This window comes from Podospora pseudoanserina, chromosome 3, assembly GCF_035222485.1.
Source record: "Podospora pseudoanserina strain CBS 124.78 chromosome 3, whole genome shotgun sequence".
NCBI lineage: Eukaryota > Fungi > Ascomycota > Sordariomycetes > Sordariales > Podosporaceae > Podospora > Podospora pseudoanserina.
This window is the reverse complement of record NC_085922.1, coordinates 3,905,278-3,920,668: the sequence shown is the minus strand read 5'-3', so window position 1 is coordinate 3,920,668 and position 15,391 is coordinate 3,905,278. Positions and strand designations below refer to the sequence as shown.

At 51.6% G+C, this 15,391-nt stretch overlaps 4 protein-coding genes across 4 annotated transcripts; 3 read left to right on the top strand and 1 right to left on the bottom strand.

The window, feature by feature from the left end:
• Positions 1-74: 74 nt before the first annotated feature.
• dpp4 (Dipeptidyl peptidase 4) lies at positions 75-2,468 on the top strand (the record flags this gene model as incomplete). Its single annotated transcript, XM_062946196.1, has 1 exon — positions 75-2,468. One exon carries the CDS (start codon positions 75-77, stop codon positions 2,466-2,468), a length of 2,394 nt encoding a protein of 797 aa, XP_062802304.1.
• A 518-nt stretch (positions 2,469-2,986) lies between these two features.
• QC764_310820 (uncharacterized protein) lies at positions 2,987-3,445 on the top strand (the record flags this gene model as incomplete). Its single annotated transcript, XM_062946197.1, has 1 exon — positions 2,987-3,445. The coding sequence occupies one exon, from the start codon at positions 2,987-2,989 to the stop codon at positions 3,443-3,445; it is 459 nt and encodes a 152-aa protein (XP_062802303.1).
• Positions 3,053-8,164, bottom strand: QC764_310830 (uncharacterized protein). Its single transcript, XM_062946198.1, has 3 exons — positions 5,297-8,164; positions 4,340-5,247; positions 3,053-4,284 (listed from the first exon to the last, which is right to left on the bottom strand). Exons 1-3 carry the CDS (start codon positions 7,989-7,991, stop codon positions 3,544-3,546), a joined length of 4,344 nt encoding a protein of 1,447 aa, XP_062802302.1. The 5' UTR covers positions 7,992-8,164; the 3' UTR covers positions 3,053-3,543.
• A 646-nt stretch (positions 8,165-8,810) lies between these two features.
• On the top strand, positions 8,811-11,326 carry QC764_310840 (uncharacterized protein). The gene is made up of 7 exons (XM_062946199.1): positions 8,811-9,588; positions 9,655-9,712; positions 9,760-10,215; positions 10,260-10,498; positions 10,548-10,759; positions 10,809-10,980; positions 11,028-11,326. Exons 1-7 carry the CDS (start codon positions 9,433-9,435, stop codon positions 11,262-11,264), a joined length of 1,530 nt encoding a protein of 509 aa, XP_062802301.1. The 5' UTR covers positions 8,811-9,432; the 3' UTR covers positions 11,265-11,326.
• The last annotated feature ends 4,065 nt before the right edge of the window (positions 11,327-15,391 follow it).

The window sequence follows — 15,391 nt, the reverse complement described above, 5'->3', positions numbered from 1 at the left end:
CCAAGAGATGCTGTCGCTTTCGTTTCTTGCTCTCGGCAGGCGCTCCCAGTTTCCCCTCCTCCCACGTCAACACCATGCAGCGCGTCGCAGCTCTCGTCGGCGCTGCCGCCGCCCTGTTGGGCGCCGTCTCAGCCATCGACCCACCTCGCCCCCCCCACCAGCCCGTCGGAGGCGGCTCCAAGCTGCTCACGTACAATGTCACCACGGGCAGCCCCGGCGCTCTCTCTGTGTCCACCACCGGAATCACCTGGGCCCAGACCGACAACGACGGCGACTTCATCACCCTCGCCTCCGACGGATCGCTTGTCTTTGAAAACGTCGCCAGCGGCAACAAGACCACATTCCTCGCCTCCAGCAAGATCCCCGCCGACTATTGGGACTACTCCATCTCCCACGACCAGACCAAGGTCTTGTGGGCTGTCGACTATACTAAGCAGTATCGTCACTCGTACTTTGCCAACTACCTGGTCCAGGATGTGACCACCGGGCAGACCCAGCAGCTCGTGCCTGGTTCCAAGGGTGATATCCAGTATGCTACCTGGAACCCTGCGTCGTCCTCCCAGATTGCCTTTGTCCAGGGCAACAACCTCTTCCTCTGGGACAATGGCACCATCAGCCAGATCACCACCAACGGCGGCCCTGATCTTTTCAACGCTGTTCCCGACTGGGTCTACGAGGAGGAAATCTTTGGCACCGACCATGCGCTCTGGTATTCTCCCGACGGCGAGTATATTGCTTACCTGAGCTTCAACGAGACCGGAGTCGACACCTTCACGATCCCTTACTTTATGGACAACCAAAAGGTCGCCCCGGCCTATCCCCGTGAGCTGGAGCTGAGGTATCCCAAGGTCGGCACCACCAACCCCACCGTGGCCTTCCACCTCTTGAGCGTCAAGGACAAGAAGACGACCGAGATTCCTGTTACTGCGTGGGCAGCTGATGATTTGATTATTGGCGAGGTTGCTTGGTTGACCGAGGAGCACGACAAGGTCATCTACCGCGCTTTCAACCGTGTTCAGGACCACGAAAAGCTCGTGGTTGTTGACACCACCACCAAGACCTCCACCCTCACCCGCCAGCGTGATGGATCCGACGGCTGGCTCGACAACAACGCGGCCATCAGCTTCATCGGCTCCATCACGGAGCAAAAGGGCAAAGGAAAAGGCAAGGCAAAGGGCAAGGGCAAGGGCAAGGGCAAAGACGACGAAAAGGAGTACTACCTTGACTTGTCGGACGAGTCGGGGTGGAACCACATCTACCTCTTCTCGGTGGACGGCAAGGACAAGATTGCTCTTACATCGGGCAGCTGGGAGGTTACCGGTATCAACAAGATCGACACCTCCAGAGGACTGATTTACTACACGTCCACAGAGCGCCACAGCACAGAGCGTCACATTTACTCGGTTTCCTACATCACCAAGAAGAAGACTCCATTGGTCGACGACAAGGTTTCTGCCGTCTGGTCCGCTTCATTTTCCACCGGCGGTGGCTATTACATCCTGAGATATGCCGGCCCCAACGTCCCCTACCAAGAACTTTACAAGATCGACTCCAAGACCCCCCTCCGCGTCATCAACAACAATGACCGTCTCCTCAACAACCTCAAGGAGTACAAGCTTCCCAACATTACGTATCACGAACTTGACCACCCTTCCGGCTTCAAGCTCAACGCCATGCTCCGTCTCCCCGCCAACTTTTCTCCCGACAAGAAGTACCCCGTCTTGTTGACTCCCTATGGCGGCCCCGGTGCTCAGCAGGTCAACAAGGGAATGCAATCTTTTGGCTGGAACGCCTATATTGCTTCCGATCCCGAGCTCGAGTACATCACTTTTACTGTTGACAACCGTGGCACCGGTCTCAAGGGCCGCGCTTTCCGTTCCGCGGTTGCCTCCAACCTGGGTGATCTTGAGGCCCAGGACCAGATCTGGGCCGCCAAGTGGCTGGCCAAAAATCCGTGGGTTGATGCCTCCAAGATTGGTATCTGGGGCTGGTCGTATGGTGGGTATCTCACGGCTAAGGTGGTCGAAATTGGCGATCCCATCATCTCTCTGGGTATCGCCACCGCTCCCGTCTCGGACTGGCGCTTCTACGACACCATGTACACCGAGAGATATATGAAGACACCCGCGCTCAACGCTGCTGGATACAACAAGTCGGCGGTGCACAACACGGACGGCTTCAAGAAGATTGCCGGTGGCTTCCTGATTCAGCACGGAACCGGCGATGACAATGTTCACTTTCAGAACGCTGCCGCCCTCGCTGATCTGCTGATGGGAGACCGCGTCAGCCCAGAGAAGCTCGAGGTGACCTGGTTTACCGACTCTGACCACAGCATCCGCTACAACTCGCAAGGCACGTTTGTGTACAAGCAACTGAGCAAGAAGTTGTTTGAGGAGAAGAAGAGAACCGGCACCGGCGGCAGCCACCAGTGGAGCAAGAAGGGTATGGGCAAGAAATGGGTTGCCTGAATGTATGATATCATTAGGTGATAGATGTAATAGCATAATAATACTTGTCAAAATCCTTTTACGTAGGCAGCAGCGAACAAGAGCCATACATGCGTTTTTAGTTCGTATTTAGACGTGAAACAGTTGCATGGAGGATTCGCTACGACACTACAAGCATGCCGAGCAATACTAGAACAGGCATCGGAGGAGGACAGCCGTTTTTCACTCTTCTCCGTCGGTGTTTTTGACATTTGACGTGACATTGGCGGGCAAGAACCATGTCCGACAGCATCTGACTGCGTTCTGAACATCGTGTATGCCTGAATCCCTCGCTCGAAAAGATAGGCCGATTTACCCGGCGCCCCGTTCAGCGTAAAGCTCGTGTTTCTCCATGCGGGAAATGAGCCAGCCAAGCCATTGGAATGCATCTTTCTTTTTTTAGATTGTCTCTTTGAAATCATGATATAAAGACCACCTTGGGAGCGTCCATCATCGGCCGTGTCAACTGAACCAGCCACGCAACTTCAAACATCTTCACCATGCAACTCATCACTTTCCTCTCCTTGGCCGCCACAGCCACGGCGGCTGCCAGCTCGCATCTCACCAAGAGATGCTCGCCAATGTACGACCCCGAACTGGCACTCGGATACCTCCCTCCTGCTCCCTGCTGGCAGACCTTTGACCCCGCCTGCCAGCCCCAGCTCAAGAATCCAATGACACTCATCGCCAATTACAAAATGGCCGTTATCCACGAGCTGAGCAGCAGTTGCGTTGGCGAGATTGAGGAGGAGCTGGCTCGCGAAGCTGCTGGACGCAAAAACAACAACTGGACCAGGACGCAGGGCAATCTCCACCTCATTGGAGATGGAACGCTCGTCATCTCCAACATGAGCGATGCTGCTGTGGCGAGATATGCCGGGCTGCGATATCCTGGTGTAGGCCCTGGCGGCCCCAGCGGCATCAGCACCATAGCTGTGCCAACAGCGACGACAATCTAGACCATGAGAACCCGGGGGTTAGGGATGTGCGGGAGTAGGCATAAAGGGTACTATTAGGAATTAAGCTCTAGATTACGTCTATCTCTTATCTCTACGATTTACTTCTTTGTCATCTTTCTCACCCTGAAGATGTAATAAACTCCAATGGCAACCGCAATGTTGAACGCGATATACGCCCACATGATTCCAAAATTCCTCCACCTGTCCTCCCAAAAGATGTCGACCCCGGCGAGATATTGGTCCGCAACGCCAAACCCGCAATACCTGCACCCTTCAGTGTCGAAGGGGTTTTGAAGCGAGCCTGAACCCTGTCCGGCCAGGGGAGAGAGATACTGCGCGCAGTTCATTCCCTGGGGCGGGTCAAAGATCAAGGTCTCCGACACGGAGCACTCGACTGGCCTCTCGTGCAGCACAGTCGACACGATTCCGCTGATCCAGTATGTGAACGGGCTGACGTAGTACATAAACACCCAAAACCCGGGCAATGCGATTCTCGTCTGGAGCACACCGCTAAAGATGGTGCTCATCATGGTCAGGAGGATGACAATGCCAGCTGCGGCGTGGGCATCCGGCATGGCGACTATGGTCATGTGCGCAAAGGCGCTGGCGTATATGAACAGCTGGATGATGAAGAGCAGGATGAGGCCCTGGCGGGAAGATGCCTGGCCTGTGCCGACAACGGGATAGTAAAAGCACACATATGTGAGGATGCCCGTGAGGATCTGATAGGGAATCTCGACGACGATATTGGCGATGAGGAACGCCTTCCAGGAATACGCCTTGGAAGGGCGCTCACGAACTTCGTAGAGAGATCGTTGGGTGATGAAGAGGGGTTGGATCTTTGAGCAGTCAGTAAGCTGGCGGACACTTCAAACAGTTGATAGGTGAACGAACCTGCTGCACAAGTGTGGTAAAGATGGTGGTGACCATGAACACTGCAAAAACAATATTTCTCATACCACCCTGGGTCCCGTCGGCTTGGTAAAAGGTGAAACCAATAAAGAGGCCGGACATGATTCCCAGTGCGAACTTGGCCAGGACATATCCCGGCATTCTCCAGTACTGCTGAAAGATGCGCCGTGTCACCTCCCAGACCTGCGCATGGAACGGCATGGCAAACTCCGAGTTTGTCTCTCCCGCAGCAGGAGCGGCGACGGTGTCTTTTTGTGAAGAAGAATGGATCCTGTCAATCTCGGCGAGAACATCCCTGAACTCGTCGCTGTCCTTCCAGACCGAATGCCAGTCCTGGCCCTTATTGTTGACGCCTTCGGCCACAATCTCGAGCATGTACTCGGCAGGATTCTCATCGTCGCCGCAGTGCCTGGCTCCATGGTGCTCAAAGTATTCCAACAGGGACTTGGAGTTATGTCCAATGTTTCCAAAGTAGACTGTCTTTCCCCCCTTGGCCAGGAACAGGAGCCGGTCAAATTGTTGAAACAAGATGGCATTGGGCTGATGAATAGTGCACAACACAGCCTGGCCAGCATCGGCGAGCTTACGCAGAAAGACGCAAATGGCCCAGGCGCTCTGCGAGTCAAGGCCGCTGGTGGGCTCATCCAAGAATAGCAACAGTTTGGGTTTAGCCACCAGCTCAACGCCAATCGTGAGAAGTTTTCGTTGTTCGACGTTGAGGCCCTCGCCTGGAATGCCAACAACAGCGTTGGCATATTCCTCCATGCCGAGCATCTTGATGACTTCTTCGACAAACGCAAATTTTTCTGCTTTGGAAACCGTCTTGGGGCGGCGAAGCATGGCGCTGAAACGGAGACTTTCTCTCACAGTCGCCGTATCCAGATGGAGATCTGATCAGGATTAGAAAAAGTTGGCAAGGGCGGGAAACAGAAAACATACCTTGTTGTTGCACATAACCGGTTTGACGCTGAAAGTCGGCCCCGAATGGCCTGCCGTTGACAAGCATGTCCCCGGTGACAACGCCGATGCTGGTGCGCTGGGCGAGAACGTCCAATAATGTCGTCTTGCCGGCGCCAGAAGCGCCCATGAGAGCCGTAAGCGTACCTGGTTTCACCCATCCAGAGACATGGTCCAACAGCCGACGCTTGCCCTCCTTGACATCAATATCGTACACCACATCTTTCCAAGTGAAGATGTCCTTCTGAGGCTCAATGGCACTATTCTCGGGGTCTTGAGCTCCCCTTTCCGCCGCAGCACCGCCCTCTCCCCCGCGCTCTTCGTCTCTACCCTTTTGCAAGTGAGAAGGGACATGGGCACGCTGAAAGACCAAGGCTTCGGCTGTGCTGGTCACGGATGAGTTGAGCTCCACGGCGGCAAAATACACGCCCATGAAAAAGATCAAGAAGCCGATGAGGATGCCAAAGTTTCTCCAGACGTGATCGTACGTGTACTGGTAGGCCACAGAGATGTATGCATCTCCGTTGACGGTTGGCCTTCCAGCGACCGCTCCAGCACTGGCACAGATCCAACTCGAGCCTTGCGGAGGAGAGTATGGCGGGATAATGTCCGAGCAAGTGAATTCCCTCCCGTGGAACTCGTTGGCGACCAGGATCTCGAAAGCGTAGTAGATGGGGTTGATCCACCGAATCCAGCCAAACCAGGGGTGCATCTGCGGCACAGGAATAATGTAGCCAGTGTACATGACCAGTGCCAAGGCCAACACACCAGCCAACGCCATGGCCTGAGAGACGGTTCTGGTGATGGCCGCCAGAGTCCGGAAAATGGCGCTCATGACAAAAGTCGAAATGTACGAGATCAAAAAGTAGAGAAAGAATTGAGAGGGTGTCCGGCCAAGGCCGGCTAGAAAGTAGGCAATGAGATTGAACACGACAGCCGCAGCAAACTTGATGGGCAAGTCGGCCACAATGCCAGCTGCTGCTTCGGTGGCGGGATGGTAAAACGCGTAGGAGTGATGTTTTTCGACAATGGGTCGCTGATCGTAAAGACTATCGATTTCCGAGATGGCGGTGAGGGCGTTCAACAGGATGGCCATGAACAAGACAGATCCCTTGCCTTCAAAACCGACAGTGGCATCGGGGTTGCCGTAAAAAATGGAACCGATAATGAGGGCCAGGATCAGATTAGCACCGACATTGACCAGAGTGGCCGAGATATCGTTCCAAACCCTCTGGTAGGCGCGAACAGTGTTGTGCTTGATCTGCATGGGGATGCTGATGATGTATGGGGAACCTTGGCGGACGTGTTTGGCCTGCTTGTGATTCTTGGTCTCTCGCAGATGGCTCAGACTTTGGATCTGACGCTCTCCCTGAAACTCTTGGTCATACGCGGCCATTTCTTCTTGGAGGGCCTTGAACTCGGGCGAAGCAAGCCAGTACTGCTCAAAGTCCTCGGGCGTCCGTGGCACCTTTTGTTCCATGCCAGGTCGAGGGATGCGTTCTTCGGGGTTAGTAACTGATGTCAAAAAGTCACCAGTGGTTTGACGAGGAGGGCAGAACCAGCCCTGACGCTCAAAGAAAGCTTTTGCCGCATTGGCAGGGCCAAAGTAGATTTGACGGCCGGCATAAAGGACTGTTGTCTTGTCGAATTCGTCGTAAATGGCTTGACTGGCTTGGTACATGGCCACGGCATTTGCCGAGCCAGCAATGTTGGAATAGAGTCGAAGGGCCTGGACAAATTTGAGGGCTGAAGTCGAGTCAAGACCTCGTGTGCTGTTGTCCCAAGCCGAGATGGGAGAGCCGGCCACCATCATCTCGGCAATACTGACCCTCTTTCGTTCGCCACCGGAGACACCTCGTACGTAGTCATTTCCCACCTTGGTGTGATAGGTGTGACTGAGGCCAAAAACAGCCATGACGACGCGGGCGATGTACTGGCAGTATTCAGATCTCGACATGCCCTCGGCCCGGTTGGAGGGGGTGCGCATTGCAGCGGCGTGTTCAAGGGTTTGACCGACTGTGAGATGGGGAAAGTGCTTGTCGACCTCTTGGTTATACACAACCTCGCCCTTGAACTCCTTCTTCATCTGAGCCTGAGAGGCGCCATTATAATGAATGACGGACCGCTTGCCGACGTCCAAGCCGTACAGCTCTCCGCAGAGGCTCTTGAGAAAGGTGCTGCATCCTGATCCAGGACGGCCCAGAACAGCTAGAAGCTCGCCACTCTTGAGCAAGCCGTTGAAACCATGCAGAATTTGCTTCCGCTCCTTTTTGTGACTGCCGAATAGTTCTCCGAGTCGAAAGGGGGCGAGAAGAACTGAATCGACCGTCTCTTGAAGCTGCAGAGCTGAACCCGACCCAAAGACATCCAGGTCCCGAAAAACAACACCCAGGTTGGTTGCCTTGTGGCCTTGCTTGTTGAGTTGTCCGACAAAATGGCGTACCCATCGCGTCACATCGAAATGGTCTGATTCGGGATCCAGTGTAGGGTCGTCCTTTGCAGTGGGTTGACGCACATGAGATTGATGTCGAGAGAGAACAGATGCGATTCTTTGGAGTTCCGAGGCATCAGCATCAACCATGAAGGAACGACGCCTGTCCTGGTAAGGATGCTGGTCAGCCAGTGTGTCGCCTGTCCCGATCGTGCTCGCGGCACCGCTCGGTGGTCCTCCCGCCATGGTGTCGTTTCTTGGGCCTTTGGCTTGACCGGCTTTGCTCGATGATGCTCCTGACGACTGTTCTTTACATTTTGTTTATTACTCTTTTGGCCGTGTGTATTCCGTCTGACGGTGGAGACGTCATCTCGGCATCCTTCCGTTTCCATGTCACGCCATTGGTATTGCGATGCCGAATGTTGGCGGAGTCAACCCGGGGATCCACAAGCAGAGCCTCAGCGATGCGTTATCGACTGGAATATGTGGGGCTTGACTTCGGGATCAAACCGATGCTGTTATCTCGAGAGACTGTCGGTCCCTCTCTGCCCCGTCTTTCGGAGAAGCGAGCTGCCGGCTGCCTTCCTGGCAACATTTTTGATGTTTATCTGTCATTCAGGGTCAGCGGATGGATGCAACGCTTCGATGACGAACCCCTTTCACATGTCAGCATGGTCTGTCTCGTCTCCAGGCATGCAATATTTGCCCGTGTTAGTTTGCTAGGCAAATCTTGACTTTTTTTTCGTTTATTCCTATCTCGATCAAGGTATGCCATGCCGGAAGGCTAAAGACACGGCTGACTAAACCTTTGTTATTTTTTATTTTATTTTTTTATACTTGGCACTGTCCACAGCAGCGATAAGTGCACTTCTTTATCCCTACACATCCCAAAAATTCAGAAGACTTTTGCTTTTGGCGAGCAAGCATAGAGTCACCAGAGTCTTGCTTTAACCGTAACCTGCATGCCACTATTGGCAGCTTCCCCCTGACGGTTGAGTCTTGTGTAAAACCTTTGCATAAATCATCTGCTCCCAAAATCGCAAATCTGGTAGCTCTCAACGACCCATCTCTCTCCTGACGAAATACTTTCTTCTATGCCACCTACAAAATTGCAGGACCCGCCGATTTATTTGGTTTATTCCTCATGCAAAACCTCTCTTCCAGGCCCTCCATTCTCATCTCAATTACCTGTACGCCCCAAATCAAAGAATGTGCTGACCTTGTCACAGCAATCATGTTGAATTGAGAACCGGTTATGCTTAACCTCAAAGAAAACCCCCTCTCAATCAATCTGCCTTTCCTCAAAGCCGAACGTCTGCCATTGTAGTGGATCTAGCATTTTGAGCTTCCTTTTTCAGAAACTAAATCGGGCTTTAGGTTTCCAGCTGCTCAGTTCTGTTTCTCCGTCATGGTTGGTGATACCCCGCGCCACTGACGACGTGGCAACCACCACCACAGTTGTAGGATTTCAGGGAATAAGGTTGACGATCTCGCCCGGTCTAGGCAAGATCGCGGGGAATAAGCTGAGTATGCGGGGGAACGTGATGCGGGGGAGCGGGACGTGCAAACCGAGGTGGCCCGGGATTTGCATCATCATCTAAGGAATGCCAGGAAATAAGCCTATGTTGGCATGTGGGATTAAAAGAAGGGTGGTTTGCCTCCTTGGTGTACTCATTCAATTGCCTACATGTCACCTCTCCCACCTGTCAAAATGAGTGTTCCCGGAGCTGCTCTGTCCGAAAAACACGATGGCGGTTCACAGTCTGAGGAAGCAGAACGCAGCGAGATCGAGAGGACGGGAGAGTCGTTTGCTCATTTGAACGAGAAGGCAATTCTCCGCAAGGTAGGTACCGAACATACCTAAGGTATGCCCGACCATTGGAAGACCCTGCATGCTGACTATCGACAGATGGACATTCGCTTGATTCCGATGCTTGCCCTGCTGTACCTACTCTCTTTTCTGGATCGTCAGTATCTCTTGTTTCCCCAAGTGTCCAATTCTGATCTGTTTTAGGTGGTAACATTGGCAATGCCAAAATTGAAGGCCTTCAGGAAGATCTTGGCTTGACGGATGACCAATACAACTGGTGTCTCACAGCCTTTTTTTTCACCTATGCCGCATTCGAGGTTCCCAGCAACCTGATGCTCAAAAAGATCAGGCCTTCTATCTGGTTGCCAGCCATCATGGTTGCGTGGGGCGTGGTGATGACCTTGATGGGCATCGTGCACAACTTTACCGGACTCTTGACAGCTCGCATCTTTCTGGGCGTTACCGAGGCTGGTCTGTTTCCTGGCGTTGCTTACTACCTCACAAACTGGTACAAGCGTGAGGAGATGCAGTTGAGACAAGCCATGTTCTTCAGTGCAGCTTCCATCGCCGGCGCATTCAGTGGACTTTTGGCATTTGCCATTGGGAAGATGGATGGTGTTGGGGGGCTGCATGGCTGGCAGTGGATTTTTATTCTTGAGGGTAAGTCAACCCCTGCTTTTTTGGAGTGCGAGCTAACAACCCAGGCATCGCAACCGTCCTGGTCGCCGTCTTGGCTTTTTTCACTCTGCACGACTTTCCCGAGACAGCGAATTTTTTGACCGAGGAAGAACGAGCATTTGTCGTGTTCCGTCTCAAGTATCAAGGGCAGAGCAAGAGGAACGATCACGCTATGGTGGCCCAGGCCGATGATTTCAAGTGGAAATATGTCAGACAGGCATTTTTGGATTGGCAGATTTGGGTCAACATCTTTGTTTACTGGGGGGTATGTTGCCCCTGAACCCCTGGATTTCTCCGGTGCTAACACTTCCAAGATTGTCTGCCCGCTCTATGGCATCAGCTTATTCTTGCCAACCATCATTCGCACGTTGGGGTATGAGAGCAGCACCGCGCAGCTCATGACGGTTCCCATCTACATCACTGCCGCCATTCTCGCCGTCATTGTGGCTTACTTTTCCGATCGGGTGGGGCGAAGAAGCCCGTTCATCATTGTTCCATTACTTATTATGGTTGTTGGGTTTTCCATGTGAGTTTCCATCTGCTTTGGGAGACAACAAGGTAACTGACCAGATTAGGTGCATCGCGTCTGGAAACCCGCGTGTGGTGTATGGCGGAGTGTTTATCGCAGCTTGTGCCATCTACCCAGCTTTTCCAGGCGTCATTGCTTGGCTCTCCAACAACTTGGCAGGGTCGTTGAAGCGTTCAGTCGGGATGGCGGTCCAAATAGGTGTCGGAAACCTGGGAGGTGTAAGTAAACAAGTTGATTACGGGAACAGGACTAACACGATACCAAGGCAATGGCATCCAACTTTTATCGGGCAAAGGATGCTCCCAGATATCGACTCGGTCATGGTTTGGAACTTGGGTTCATTGGCGCCGGTATCGTCGCTTCGCTCATCCTGCTAGTTGGGTATAGCACCGCCAACAAGAAGAGGGCAAGGAAGATGGAGGATGGGGATTTGGGTCGTTATACGCAACAGAAACTGTCTGAGAAGGGCGACAAGGCCATTACATTCCGATATGTGTATTAGAGGTTACATGTTCAACAGCGAGACCAAAGCGGACAGAAATATGACACCCATTCCCACACCAATGACGCCCGTTCCGCTCTCTTGGTCACCACCTTGAATCTCCATCCCCAGCCTGTCCATCTTTGTTGTCCACCCCGGTTCCAGCAGCAACATTCGCAGGCACAACCCCTGAAAAAGAAATCCCTTCCCTGTCCCAATCCCATTGGGAGCCACACAGTGTAGGGCGACGGCCTAGTGAAGTCGCTGCCCGCGAAAGTGAGACCAGAAAAGCAGGAGAATTAATGAACAACTTGATATTACAGAGGTTTTTTTAGTTAAGTTCAGAAAGTAAACAGTAAACGAAAACAGCCCTAAAGCAAACCAGGTGTGGAGTCTGGTGAAAGGTGGGCCTTTGTAGGCGCCCCGCACCCCCCCACAGACAGCACACTGCCGTCAAAACTAAAGCTATCACGAATATCCTCCCAAGCCTACTATATGCCCAGATTCCTTCCGTGTGCCTTGACTCCTTTTCCCCATGCCTTAGTAGCCTTTTTCCTATACCAAAACAAGTCATTTCGCATATCTTAAACCCGAAAAATCTCGCATTCCTAATAGCTATATAAACTTCGCGTACTTCTCCCTCTATAATGCCTTTATTGGTTTGGGGTGCGGCTTCAGGCCTGAAGGGTATAAGTGAGCAAGTGAGGCTCTCGGAGGATTCGGGGGTTCAGGGGTCATGTATATAAGCGGTCTGCTTCTGACATTCCATTTTAGACAGGGCATCGACTTTTATCTCTTCAAGATTCTGTGCCTTGCACGCGTGCAGGTAATTCTGGCCCTCTGATCAGGCCGATCTGGTGCTTATTATGGCCTGCAAGCCAATAGTGTCTTTTCTTTGTCCTACGTGAGGTGCGGCCTGCGAGCGAGCCACTGTCACGCAGGTGTGTTCATTCAGAGACCTATTGAGGGTATATTTGTGGTGTTGTGGTTGTTTTTGTTTGTTTTCTCACCATTTCAATATACCTACTTAAGTACCTTATGTATCTGTCCCTATACGCTCATGCACTGGTGCGTGCATCCCCGGCTGCCCGGGCCTTTTTTCTCGTTGTAGGCTCGAGCAACCAGCTTGTCTCAGCTCCCGATATGTCCTCAGGCTGACAGCTTCGGTATCAACCTTTTCTCTCCGGCATTCCCAAATCCTGTCACACTGCCACTAAAACTGTATTTCAAGGTTCAGCCTCTCCAACGTAGTTCCCGTAAGGTAATTTGCCAAGAAATACACCAAAGGCGTAGAGATTGCAATATGAGAGTAAAAAGTTAACGAAGAATGGTATCCTAAACTGTATCGTAGAATACAGATTATAGGCCTCAAGGAACAGTCGATAGGCCTTAAAATATAATCACGAGGCCTCGAAAGACAGTTATTAGGCCTTAAAAGATAATCACGAGGCCTCAAAAGATAGTCATTAAGCCTTAAAGAATAATCAACAGGCTCCAAAGGATAGCTATCAGGCCTTAAAATACAATTAATAGACTTTTAAAAAGACGTTATGCCATTAAAAATACTCTATAGGTGAATTAGAATAATTGAGAAGCTGGTTGATCATTATGAATACGATAGTTTTGCGGGAGAGTCTACTTTATATTAAAAGAGTTAAGAGGCTCTCCTTTTAATATCTTGCGCAGCTCGAGGGTCTCTGGTTTACGCTGGTCCCGGAACATCTTTCCAAACATCCATTCAACGGGCGCAGGTACGTACCTGTCATCGTCTGATCAACCGTTGAGCGAATTGATCCTCGTTGGCAATCTAGGATTTGGGTACCCACTCACTCCATAGTCCCGTCTTCAGCTCGCTAGAACTGATGGGTGGATAGGGCCAGTAGTGTTTGATGGGTGACAGCGCCTTGACGGGGGCGTTTTCAAGCCAATCCCTGGGATGTGACCGAATGCTCAGGTAATAACATAACCGGAAGTCTGTGAAATCAATGAAAGCCACGATCCAGTCCTTCCGGATCATAATCTTGCCTGGATTGAGGTCCTTCAGGAAGCCCATCTGGCATGTCCGCCAGAAGTATCGCTCAGCCTCAATCACATGCTCGAGGACCAAGGTGCGCTCGTTGTCCCGCACCTGTTTCTTTTGCAGAAGCATGTTCTCTCTCGTCGTACCATCCATCAGCTCGAGCAGAATCATGCGCACCCATCGTGGATGACCCGGAATGTGAGTCTCAACGCAGAACGTCGAGGCATCAAAATATTGGGGTGCACACCTACGATGCCCCTCCTCCACCATATTCTCCATGAAAATGAAAGAACTGACTTCAAGAGCATAGTCCAAATCGGCGCGGGTTATGCAGTCCATGCCTTCATCTTCTTCATCTTCTTGAGTTGGGTCTGGGTAATCAACCGCGTCGTAGATCTTAGCAATGTATTGCACTGATGGATGTTTTTGTAGATGACACTCTACAACAGTCGAGCCGCCGTCTTCCTTCTGTTCAATGTATCTCTCGATGACGAGCATCTCCTCGTCACGATCGATATCTTCCAGTGTTTCCCAAGGACTAGGGTCCAATGGAGGGTTATCCACTGCAAATTGAAGTCGGTGATGTCAATGTTCGACATTGACTTCAGGGCTCGCCTCCCAGTGGTTGGGCCCGAACGGTTCCGGAGGAATGTGAGTTCGAATACTGAGCTTGGTTTCGCTTGCATAGCGCTCCCTAGCTGGGGTGATCTGCGAAGGGGCTATCGAGACAGGGCAAATATAGGATATCATGGCGTCGGTGATGGTAGAGTATGTTGTGAAGAAGGAAGGAGATTCATAAAAAGAAATAGGGCTGGCACACGGCTCAAATCGCCAGCCACCGCAGTAGCTCCTCATTTCGCAAGTTGAACGAGGCGTTCGGGAACCAAACACAGTTTCGATCACGCACCTGTAGCTGGCAGCTCCAAGCGCTTCAAGGTTGCGTCTAGGCACTTAGCGCGGGCAACTGCAAGCGCCTCAACAAAGGCAGTGCGCTGGTGCCTTATCTGGCAAATGCAAATACCGTGGACGGTTGTGAGATGCGAGATCCACCTCCACTTCTTGAGAATCCCTCTACCCATGCGGCCGGGCCTACCAAAGTCTTCCCAAGCTGTCAGGATGGTAGCAGGTCCAAAGCCGGGCAAGAAGGCTTGCCATATGGCTGACTCGGTAGCGCATTTTGAGCAGCGGGTGATCCTGTTCTTGCCCCTAAAATGATCGAGCTCGTTGGGGACATTGTGATTCGAAAAGAAGTCCGTGTGTACTTATTAGCAGGGAAATGGGAGGGGCAGATACGGGTAAGAGAACTGGAGGATTTTAGGAGACAGATTGCCAAACTTGATGTGTACATGGAAAAGAACTAGGCTTTGTCTTGCCATTTCTTGATATATCACCAGAACAAGAATGCTACCATGTACTTCCTGGTCGAGGGAAATGCGTTGCCCCTTTTGGATTTTGGTGGGGTGTGTACCTAGACTGCCTGTGCCACCCTATCCCCCTCCCCTGTCAGCAGAGGCTACGATCGCATCTCAGAATGTCCAAATTGAACAGTTTAATTGGAATCAGTCCCAAATAAAACTGACGGTCTGATCATATAAAACACCTACCTACTCAGCATGAGACTCATGCCCGTCTTACATACCTAGGTACCTTATATTATACCTACCTTATCAAGACTCATGGTCTCATACCTTCCTAGTTCCTTGGCATCAGCTGCCGCTCTCGCGGGCTTAGTTACTGCAGTTAAATCATTATGGGAGCTGTCTCGTATGATCAAGAAGAAACACGAGTAGCGTATGCTGAAGGATCATGCCAATGAAATTAACACCAGACTTCGCAGGGCTTTGCGAAATAGCAAAATTTCTTATTAAAGCTATAACTTCTGGAAGAAAAAAGTCCTGGTTGCGGTCTGGGAGCAGGACCGTATATTAAGGTGCTCGAAATATGGAGTCCAGATCCGTGGGCTGACCATAAATATAAAATCGAGGTGCCGCCCTACTTAATATAAAGTCTTATTTATACTGGGATTAAGTTGGATCGGCTAAAGCTTTTTAGTAAACGCAAAGTAGTCTTAGTTCTGTTAAATAAATATTTCGTTTTTATTTGTGGACGACAGACATAACTGCATGTA